Here is an 11069-nt window from a genome sequence, read left to right as displayed (position 1 = left end):
GACTGACTAGTCAGGCGACAACCTCAGAGAGCATAGAGCAGAGGAACAAGCGCAACGTCCAAGAGGGAAGGGCCAGCACGTCGGGGGCCTCTCTGGCCCTACCCGGGCCGTGTTCTCGATAGTTTTCCGGAAGAAAGGGATCTAGGAGCGAGATGTGTGGAGCTAGCACGACGCGTCGCGCTGTGACGCTCTGGCCCGACGCCGACGGCCTCTCAGTGGCTCGCGGAGGACCCGGCGGGCCGAGTGTTGGAGGTGAGGAGGCGGGGCTGGCAGGGCTAGTCGGGGCATCTGGAAACCTCTGACCCCACGCTTCGGGCGTTTCCTTATCAGGTTCACTTCTCCCTTATCTCGCGCTACACTTCGTAGGCGCAGCCGCTGCTTGGGAAGTCCTACTTAAGGTCTAACCCGAGATGATCTTGCTGCACCTCAATCTATAGCATCCTGTATTCCCATCCTTTGAGTTCCGCTTCTCCTTCTCCCCCGGCCCCCACATGGCCCTTTGCTGACCTAGAAAGAGACCTAGAAAGTGGGAGGCCCCGTGGCTTGGGGGTGGGGGGAATGGAGGCCCAAAGGGTAGGAAGGAGACCCAGGGAGAAGTAGAGGCAAAGAAAGATGGTGAGATGGGGCCTTGCAAGGCTGTAATCAAATTCAAATCCTGGCTCTGCTAGGTACTAATGGGGTGACCTTGGGCAAGTCACTTAACCTTTCTGTGTTCTTGGGAAAATCACTTAACTTCGCTGGGCCTTGCTCTCCTTATGGACAAAAAGGGGATGACAACAGGCCTGGCACACAGGAGGTTTTCCAGGATTATGAAAGTTAATAAAACTGCTGAGGTCAGTGTTTTGCACATAATAAGTGCTCAATAAAAATTAGTCTTCACTCCTATTATAGCATACATATTGTGTGCAACCAGATGGACTGGCTGGGGCAGTGATTAAAATGACTTACCTACTCTTCCCCGGCACCCCCCGCAGGGAGGCCCCTGTCTCTTGGTTCTCAGGCACATTGAGCCTGGAAGGGCCTCCTGCAGTCGACTCTCAATGCTGCTCCTCACTCACATCTCCTCCACAGAGCTGAAGGTCAGAGCTGAAGGGAGACCTGACTCCTTGCTCCTACCAGCCTACTATGGCTTAAGACCCAGGCCCAGGGCCCCATTGATGTAACAGAGCAGAGGACCAGCAGATGAATGGACTCCTTGAAGCAGAGGAGCAGGACCAGGTAAGGGCCCATCTAAAAGCCAAGATCCTCATACTGTGGAAAGACAAAATCCAAAGCTTGTCTTCTTCTTTTTTTTTTTTTAAAAAAAAAGATTGGAGGCCGGGTGTGGTAGCTCACGCTTGTAATCCCAGCACTCTGGGAAGCCAAGGCCTGTGGATCACCTGAGGCCAGGAGTTCGAGCTCAGCCTGGCCAACATGGTGAAACCCCGTCTCTACTAAAAATACAAAAGTTAGCCAGGCATGGTGGTGTGCGCCTGTAATCCCAGCTACTCGGGAGGCTGAGGCAGGAGAATCGTTTGAACCCGGGAGGCAGAGGTTGCAGTAAGCTGAGATCGCACTGCACTCCAGCCTGGGAGGCAGAGTGAGAAAAAATAGGGTCTCACTCTTGCCCAGGCTGGAATGCAGTGGCGCAATCACAGCCTACTGCAGCTGCAACCTCCTGGGCTTAAGTGATCTTCCCACCTCAGCTTCCCAAGTAGCCTCCACCATGCCTGGCTAATTTTTTAATTTTTATTTATTTTATTTTATTTTATTTTATTTTATTTTGAGGCAGAGTTTCACTCTTGTTGCCCAGGCTGGAGTGAAATGGCACGATCTCGGCTCACTGCAACCTCCACCTCCCGGGTTCAGGCAGTTCTCCTGCCTCAACCTCCCAAGTAGCTGGGATTACACACATGCGCCGCCATGCCCAGCTACTTTTGTATTTTTCCTAGAGACGAGGTTTCTCTATGTTGGTCAGGCTGGTCTCAAACTCCTGACCTCAGGTGATACACCCGCCTCGGCCTCCCAAAGTGCTGGGATTACAGGCATGAGTCACTGCACCCGGCTAATTTTTTAATTTTTTCTGGAGACTGGGTCTCTGTTGCCTAGGCTGGTCTTGAACTCCTGGGCTCAAGGGATCCTCCCACCTCAGTCTCTCAAAGTGTTGAGCTTACAGGCATGAGCCACCGCGCCCAGCCCGGAAGCCCTTCTATAAGTGATCTCAGACCTTCTCTCCAGGCAGGTGTTGCAGTGGGATAATTCAGGAATCAGAGAGACCGAGGGGTTGAGGAGGATACTTATTATTTATTATTTAGGTGCACCGACCCAGTCAGATTAACATCCAAACAAAGACTGAGCCCCGAACAAAGAGTCAGGTTAGCTTTTAAGCATTTTGTGGGGCTGGGGGAGATCTGTGCACGGGGAAGCATGTTAGAGAAGAGAGAAACAAAGAGTTATTCAATTGAGTCATACATTACATTATTTCTTGCATTTCAAGGAAAAACATGTTTTACGACTTGAGTTTATCCTGTCTAGTGATCTTGCAGCTGCACAGCTAGAGAAACAGGGTCTTCACGATGCCTGGGAAAGGGAGAGAGAAGGCTCATTAGCCACAGACAGAAAAACAGGCAGTTGGCCGGGTGCGGTGGCTCAAGCCTGTAATCCCAGCACTTTGGGAGGCCGAGACGGGTGGATCACGAGGTCAGGAGATCGAGACTATCCTGGCTAATACGGTGAAACCCCGTCTCTACTAAAAATACAAAAAAAAAAACTAGCCGGGCGAGGTGGCGGGCGCCTGTAGTCCCAGCTACTCGGGAGGCTGAGGCAGGAGAATGGCGTAAACCCGGGAGGTGGAGCTTGCAGTGAGCTGAGATCCGGCCACTGCACTCCAGTCTGGGTGACAGAGCGAGACTCCATCTCAAAAAAAAAAAAAAGAAAAACAGGCAGTTAATTTTTAAAGGACTCGACCTCTTTCTCTTTCTCAGGGGGAACTGGGTTTTTTACATACAACTGAGTTTTTGCTTACACATTCTTTAATTTCTTTTAATTCCTGTTTCAGTGTGAATAGCTTTCTTACCATGTCCCAGACAGGACAGCTGAGGCCAAGAATTCAGGGGCTTCCCAGCAGCCACACAGCAAGTCTGTGTGAGCTGCAGGGTCCTTTCGCCTTTTCCTCCTCCCTGTCCTCTCGTCTTTGTGACTTAGGCTCTGTGTTTGAATCTCAGCCTCTTTGCTCCGTGTCTCTGCCTTTCCTTCTCCCAGGGCCCCAAGCTCAGTTGCTGTGCCCCCTGTCTCAGTCTTACTGGGTTTCTGTCCCCCTTTCTCTCCGTGTCATTCCTTGGCACATACTATCTGGTGCCGTTGCTGCTGTGGGTTGGATGCTAGGTACATGATTTGACGATAAGCAAACTTCTTCCTATATTTATGTTTTTGTTTTTTGTTTTTTTTTTGAGACAGAGTCTTGCTCTGTCATCCAGGCTGCAGTGCAGTAGAACGATCTCGGCTCACTGTAACCTCTACCTCTTGGGTTCAAGCAGTTCTCCTGCCTCAGCCTCCTGAGTAGCTGGGATTACAGGCGCATGCTACCACACCTGGCTAATTTTTGTATTTTTAGTAGAGACAGGGGTTTCGGCCCAGTGTAGTGACTCAACGCCTGTAATCCCAGCACTTTGGGAGGCCGAGGCGGGCAGATCACGAGGTCAGGAGATCAAGACCATCCTGGCTAACACGGTGAAACCCCGTCTCTGCTAAAAATATAAAAAATTAGCCGGATGTGGTGGCATGTGCCTGTAGTCACAGCTACTCTGGAGGCTGAGGCAGAAGAATCGCTTGAACCACAGGGGCGGAGGTTGCAGTGAGCTGAGATCGCGCCACTGCACTCCAACCTGGTGACAGAGCCAGACTACATCTCAAAAAAAAAAAAATAAATAAAATAAAGAGACAGGGGTTTCACCATGTTGGACTCCTGACCTCGCAATCCACCCGCCTCAGCCTCCCAAAGTGCTGGGATTACAGACGTAAGCCACCTCGCCCAGCCTACAGCCTACATTTGTCACTTTCTAGCAAGCTCTGTCCTTGTCTCCTAATGCATATCTCTTTCTCTCTATGCAATTCTGTTTCTAGGTCTCTTGATATATACTTGCCTTTCTTTCACTTTCCCCATGTCTGCCTCGGTGAGTCTGGCAACATCTTAACTTTCTGTCCCAGTTCCTCCCAGCCCCTGGGCTTCCAATATTCTCTCCCTCCCTCACCTTTGACCTAGAAATACTGTCCCCATCTCTCTATGTCTCTGTCTTGCCATGTGACTGGGTCATTCACTGGGCAGATGTTTATCTCATGGCGCTTCCATTCTGGTTTGAGCCTGAGGTAAATAAGTCTGAATTAATGAGCCTCTCCTTCCCAGCTTCCATTCCAGAAGTGTCTGTCTCCATCTGTCTCCGTGTCTGTCATTTTCAGGGTTTTCTTGTATCCTTACCTTGCACATTCTCAATCCCACTGTTGTGGTCTCTTGTTTATAGCTCTGCTTTTCTCTGGGTCTCTCTGACTCTATAACTGTTAGAAAATAAACGTATCCTTCACTTTCCCCACTCTCTCCTCCCAGTTCTCTTATTGCCTCATCCAGCCTCTCTGGGTCTCTGCCTTGCTCTGTGTCTGGATCTCTGGGCCTTTGTTACGCGTGTTAGTCTCTGTCTTTGCAGCTAAAGACCTCCTCCCTCACGCCCCTTTCTTTTGTGAATTCAATGGATGGGACAGGCCCACTTTCCCTTAACAAAGATGGCGACAACGGCGCTGTCTATGGGGCCGCGACGTCGTCACCGCTGCACGTCTGCCCTCACCTACGATGGCGGCCAGTCTCCCGAAGCGCGAGGCCCCGCCCAGTTCTCGGCCTCTCCCGCGGCCAGTCCCTGCGCCAAGCTCGCGAGCTGACTGGCTCCACCCCCTGAGCCCTCGTATTGGTGCGGCCCAGGCCGGCTGCACGGCCATTGGCTGAGCGGATGCACACCCTCCCCCCCACCCCTAGGTCTGATGGGGACTGTTGGTGCTGACTTGCGGGGCCGCCTGGAGGAGGACCCGGCGTGTGAGGAGGGTGCGGGGGTCGGGGCAGGGACCGGAGTCTAGGGGACTGAGGGACCAAGAGGACGCAGGCCTGGGACTGGGGCACCGGGGTGGGAGATGGAAATGAAAAACCTGGGCCAGGACTGAACCCAGGCCTGGGACTGAGTTCTGGAAATAGGGTGCGGATGGCGGCTCAGAGGACCAGGGCCAGACACGCAGGCCTATGGATTAGGGACCAATGGATGGAGACCCAGGTCCAGGTCTCAGTGACCCAGGGACAGAGACCCAGGCGCAAGACTGGAGAACATCTAGGGCTCTATGCTTGAGCCTGATTTGAGGTTCCCATAATGGGGCCAGGGCAGGTTTAGGGGTGAGGCAGACATCCTAGACCGAGGAAGCCGCTGGGGGTAGGGGAGCAGATGTAGTTCCTAAGGGTGAGTCCACAGGCGGGACGGGGAGGGGGTGTCCTGGCGCTCTGGGTCTGGGGAATGTGAGGGGCAGAACTGGCAGGTGGCTGGGCGGGGCAGTGGGGAACAAAGGTGAGCGAAAAGAGGAGGAGGCAAAATCTGGGCAAAGGGCAGGGAGAGGGCCTGGGGGGAAGGGATTTCAGTCGTGCTCCCACCTGCTCCCTGGAGAGCAGGCGGCCAGGCACCCAGGTCAGTGCTCAGGGACCAGCTCTTGGCCCCTGCCCCTTGCAGGTGCTTGCATGTGGCTCCTCTCAGACCCCGCAGTCCCTCTGTCATATCCCTTCTCTCCAGCTGTCCACATGCCTGCCTCCTACCCCTCCTATTTGCTCTCCCTTCCACTCTGTCTTGCCTTTCTTGTTGGGGTGAGAAAGTCTTACTCTCTTAAGTATCTTTCATCAGCCTGGGTTTCACCTCATTGACCCTGTTTGTCTCCTCTCAGTGTTTCTCTGGCTCTCAGACCGTATCGCTATTGCATTTGTGATTGTTTTGCTGTTATTACCCTCTGCACCATGTGGTGGCAGGGGATGGAGGGGGTGTGTCTTTCAGTCTTTGCATGTCTGTTTCTGCATATTCCAATCCCACTATCCATTCCCCTTCCTGTGCCTTCTTTTCCCCCAAAGCCCATTATCATCACCCAACCCCCTATATATTTTAATCCTTTCTCTTGTTTATCTGTTCCTGTGAAGGCAAGGATTTGGGGCTGTTTTGTTTCCTGCTGTGTTTGCTAGGCCTAGCACTGTGATTGGCACATACAGGGTACTGAATACGTACTGGGGAATAAATGATTGAATGTTTGCATGCCCGGGTCTCCGGCCCCCTCCAGGATGCTGGCCTTCCTGCCCAGCTGGCCTCTGCCCTGCATCCTCAAGGTCTGCCCGCACCTGTCAGAGCCTGTCTGTCTCTGGTGCTCCTGTCTCACCTGCCACTGCCCCTCATTGTCTCCTCCTGTCCACAGCCCCTGCCCCTGCCATGGGGTCCTGAACTCTTACTCCTTCTCTCCTCCCTTTCCACAGAGGCCGGAACAGGAGCTGACCAGGAGCTGGGGCCACAGGCCTAGGAGCACCCTGGTCAGGGCTAAGACCATGGCCCCGCCCCCACCGCCACTGGCTGCCAGCACCCCGCTCCTCCATGGCGAGTTTGGCTCCTACCCAGCCCGAGGCCCACGCTTTGCCCTCACCCTCACGTCGCAGGCCCTGCACATACAGCGGCTGCGCCCCAAACCCGAAGCCAGGCCCCGGGGTGGCCTGGTCCCGTTGGCCGAGGTCTCAGGCTGCTGCACCCTGCGAAGCCGTAGCCCCTCAGACTCAGCGGCCTACTTCTGCATCTACACCTACCCCCGGAGCCGGCGCGGGAGCCGGCGCAGAACCACCCGCACCTTCCGGACAGATGGGGCTACCACCTACGAAGAGAACCGTGCCGAGGCCCAGCGCTGGGCCACCGCCCTCACCTGTCTGCTCCGAGGACTGCCGCTGCCCGGGGATGGGGGTGAGGCACTGGGCAGCTGCTCTGTCCTGGGGCCACCTTGGTGTCTCTGCAGAATTTCCTCCATAGGCAGCTGTGTCTATTTTTCTGTGTCTGGGTGATGTATCTCTCTGGATCCATTAGGAGTGATACACAGAGATGGGCTACAGAAGGAACAAAAAGACAGAGGGCCGGGTGTGTGGCTCATGCCTGTAATCCCAGCACTTTGGGAAGTTGAGGCGGGCGGATCACCTGAGGTCAGGAGTTTGAGACCAGCCTGGCTAACATGGTGAAACCCCGTTTCTACTGAAAATATAAAAAATTAGCTGGGTGTGATGCCACGCACCTGTAATCCCAGCTATAGGAGGGTGAGGCAGGAGAATTGCTTGAACTTAGGAGGCGGAGGTTGCAGTGAGCCAAGATTGTGCCATTGCACTCCAGCTTGGGCAACAAGAGCAAAACTCTGTCTCAAAAGAAAAAAAAAAAAAAAGCACAGGCAGAGGTCGGGTGCAGTGGCTCACGTCTATAATCCCAGCACTTTGGGAGGCCGAGGCAGGTGGATCACCTGATGTCGGGAGTTTGAGACCAGCCTAGCCAACATGGTGAAACCCCGTCTCTACTAAAAATACAAAAATTAGCTGGGCGTGGTGACGGATACCTGTAATTTCAGCTATTTGGGAGGCTGAGGCAGGAGAATCACTTCAATCTGGGAGGCAGAGGTTACAGTGAACCGAGATCACACCATTGCACTCCAGCCTGGGCAACAAGAGCGAAAGTCTGTCACAAAAAAACAGAACAAAAAGGCAGACAGAGAAGTGATTTACATCTGCTGTTCTCTTGCTAGATTTATGTTTCTGTCTCCTGCCCTCTTCCCCTTTGCATGGGTCTTGACCACAGATGAGTCACCCAGGCTGGTGAGAGCAGCAGCCTGAGACAGGACCAGGCACCACCCAGAGTGATGGGTGCCAACAGAGGTCTCCTAGGGCTTCCCTGGAGTTCAGAGGTGGCATCTAATCCTGCCTGGGGCCCCTAAGGGCTGGAAGTAAACTGATCCTGGGTGATAGGTGTTTGGGGTGAGGAAAGTGGGAACCACAGCTCCGAACTACAGCTCTCATGCCCTCCTCCCACAAGTGGGGACAAAGGGCATTTGGTTTCACACCTAAGCTCTGCCTTTGTCTCAGCACCTGGGTGGTGGGGCAGGGCTGCATACCTAGGCCTGGCCAGATGAGAGCCAGCAGGTGCCAGGTGCTAGCCCTCCACCAATTCTGTAGGGGGCTGTTTGAAGGGGCTGTTTCCAAGGTGGGGGCCCTGGGTCGCTGGTCTCTGCAGACCCTAACCTCTCTCCACAGAGATCACCCCTGACCTGCTACCTCGGCCGCCCAGGTTGCTCCTATTGGTCAATCCCTTTGGGGGGCGGGGCTTGGCCTGGCAGTGGTGCAAGAACTACGTGCTTCCCATGATTTCTGAGGCTGGGCTGTCCTTCAACCTCATCCAGACAGGTAAGGGCCAGTGAGAATGGGAGCTGGGGGCTGGGACAACTGAGTCCTAAGGGAGCAAAGTGGTGGGTGGGACTCCTGGGGCTATGGGGCTGGGGTGGGACAGCCTTCCTAACAGCCCGGTATCCCACTTCAGAACGACAGAACCACGCTCGGGAGCTGGTCCAGGGGCTGAGCCTGAGTGAGTGGGATGGCATCGTCACGGTCTCGGGAGACGGGCTGCTCCATGAGGTAGAGCAGGAGCACCCTGCCCCTAACCCTGGGCCTTGGGGCACTGCAGAGGCTGCCACCAGGACCCAGGCTTCTGGTCTCCCACCCTCCAGGTGCTGAACGGGCTCCTAGATCGCCCTGACTGGGAGGAAGCTGTGAAGATGCCTGTGGGCATCCTCCCCTGTGGCTCGGGCAATGCGCTGGCCGGAGCAGTGAACCAGCACGGGGGGTAGGTTGAGAATACCACCAAGGGAGGGATGAGCCCCTCCTGGGGTGATAGGGACCCCTATATCTCTCACTCAGGCAAACCCACAGTCAGTCAAGTAAATCAGCCTGCCTGGCTCCCAGCTGTATCCCTAGTGCCCAGAACTGTGCCTGGCATGGGAGGCGCTCAGTGACTTGTAGGGAGCAAATGAAAGAGATGACCGGGAACCTGGCCCCGTAAGGAATTGCCTAGAGGTGGCCCCACGGCTGTGGTGGGCCTGGGCCATGGCCTTCCTGGCCTCATTGCCACCTGCTTCCCTGCCTGTCTCTTTCCCCTACCCCTATTTGCTTCTTCTGTGTGTCTGTCCATCTCTGGCGGTGAAGATTTGAGCCAGCCCTGGGCCTCGACCTGCTGCTCAACTGCTCACTGTTGCTCTGCCGGGGTGGCGGCCACCCATTGGACCTGCTCTCCGTGACGCTGGCCTCGGGCTCCCGCTGTTTCTCCTTCCTGTCTGTGGCCTGGGGCTTCGTGTCAGATGTGGATATCCAGAGTGAGCGCTTCAGGGCCTTGGGCAGTGCCCGCTTCACATTGGGCACGGTGCTGGGCCTCGCCACACTGCACACCTACCGCGGACGCCTCTCCTACCTCCCCGCCACTGTGGAACCCACCTCGCCCACCCCTGTCCATAGCCTGCCCCGTGCTAAGTCAGAGCTGACCCTAACCCCAGACCCAGCCCCGCCCATGGCCCACTCACCCCTGCATCGTTCTGTGTCTGACCTGCCCCTGCCCCTGCCCCAACCTGCCCTGGCCTCCCCTGGCTCACCAGAACCCCTGCCCATCCTGTCCCTCAACGGTGGGGGCCCAGAGCTGGCTGGGGACTGGGGTGGGGCTGGGGATGCTCCACTGTCCCCGGACCCACTGCTGTCTTCACCTCCTGGCTCTCCCAAGACAGCTCTACACTCACCCGTCGCTGAGGGGGCCCCTGTAATTCCCCCATCTTCTGGGCTCCCACCGCCCACCCCTGATGCCCGGGTAGCGGCCTCCACCTGCGGCCTGCCTGACCACCTGCTGCCTCCGCTGGGCACCCCACTGCCCCCAGACTGGGTGACGCTGGAGGGGGACTTTGTGCTCATGTTGGCCATATCGCCCAGCCACCTAGGCGCTGACCTGGTGGCAGCTCCGCACGCGCGCTTCGACGACGGCCTGGTGCACCTGTGCTGGGTGCGTAGCGGCATCTCGCGGGCTGCGCTGCTACGCCTTTTCCTGGCCATGGAGCGTGGTAGCCAGTTCAGCCTGGGCTGTCCGCAGCTGGGCTACGCCGCGGCCCGTGCCTTCCGCCTAGAGCCGCTCACGCCGCGCGGTGTGCTCACGGTGGACGGGGAGCAGGTGGAGTATGGGCCGCTACAGGCACAGATGCACCCTGGCCTCGGTACACTGCTCACTGGGCCTCCTGGCTGCCCAGGGCGGGAGCCCTGAAACTCAACAAGGTTGGAACCCGCCGGGGGCGGGGCCTACATTCCAATGGGGCGGAGCCTGAGCTAGGGGTGTGGCCTGGCTGCTAGAGTTGTGGTGGCAGCCCGCAAGTGCAAGGGCCCTGGCCCCGTCTCAGGATTGCGCCCGCCTTCATGGGACCAGACGTGATGCTGGAGAGTGGGCGTCGTCACGAGGGTAGTGCCTGATCAATGAGGGCGGGGCCTGGCGTCTGATCTCGGGACGCCCTTAAGGGGCAGGGCTTAGTCCTGAAGCTAGCCACCTGCTCCTACCCGGCCAGGCTGGCTGAGGGCGGAGCCTGTTTTACGCGTCGCCCAATGACAGGACCTGGAATGTACTGGCTGGGGTAGGCCTCAGTGATTCGGCCCTTCGGGGCCCGCAGCCTCGCCCCATCCACTCCGGTGCCTCCATTTAGCTGGCCAATCAGCCCAGGAGGGGCAGGTTCCCCGGGGCCGGCGCTAGGATTTGCACTAATATTCCTCCCCCCCGCGGGTGGGGGCGGGGAAATTCATATCCCCTGTTCGTCTCATGCGCATCCTCCGTCCCCAATCTAAAAAGCAATTGAAAAGGTCTATGCAATAAAGGCAGTCGCTTCCTTCCTCTCAGACCTTCTGCCCTTCCTCCATCCGACAGCCCGCGGGAGGACTCAGACTCCAGCACTTCCAGCAGCGCCTGCCCTCTATGGACGGCAGCCCGGAGCTGCCC

At 56.5% G+C, this 11069-nt stretch overlaps 1 protein-coding gene across 7 annotated transcripts; it reads left to right on the top strand.

Annotated features, from left to right (window-relative positions):
• Positions 1-4: 4 nt before the first annotated feature.
• On the top strand, positions 5-10969 carry SPHK2 (sphingosine kinase 2). Of its 7 annotated transcripts, none has more exons than XM_003915830.5 (7): positions 5-252; positions 1072-1218; positions 6515-6986; positions 8312-8461; positions 8595-8689; positions 8782-8897; positions 9257-10969. In XM_003915830.5, exons 2-7 carry the CDS (start codon positions 1183-1185, stop codon positions 10347-10349), a joined length of 1962 nt encoding a protein of 653 aa, XP_003915879.1. In that variant the 5' UTR covers positions 5-252; positions 1072-1182; the 3' UTR covers positions 10350-10969. The 7 variants fall into 7 exon arrangements, with proteins under 7 accessions (XP_003915879.1, XP_031514944.1, XP_009193147.1 ...); XM_009194883.3 differs by having other exon boundaries at positions 220-330; XM_003915831.3 differs by having other exon boundaries at positions 220-398.
• The last annotated feature ends 100 nt before the right edge of the window (positions 10970-11069 follow it).

Source organism: Papio anubis, chromosome 20 (assembly GCF_008728515.1).
Source record: "Papio anubis isolate 15944 chromosome 20, Panubis1.0, whole genome shotgun sequence".
NCBI lineage: Eukaryota > Metazoa > Chordata > Mammalia > Primates > Cercopithecidae > Papio > Papio anubis.
The sequence above is the reverse complement of the archived record's forward strand: the minus strand, read 5'-3'. Positions and strand labels throughout refer to the sequence as shown.

Coding starts and splice junctions, on each gene's coding strand:
- SPHK2 (XM_003915830.5), top strand. CDS start 1,183: ATGAATGGACTCCTTGAAGCAGAGGAGCAGGACCAG. Junction 6,987..8,311: donor GCCGCTGCCCGGGGATGGGG/GTGAGGCACTGG, acceptor CTCTCTCCACAG/AGATCACCCCTGACCTGCTA. Junction 8,462..8,594: donor CTTCAACCTCATCCAGACAG/GTAAGGGCCAGT, acceptor ATCCCACTTCAG/AACGACAGAACCACGCTCGG.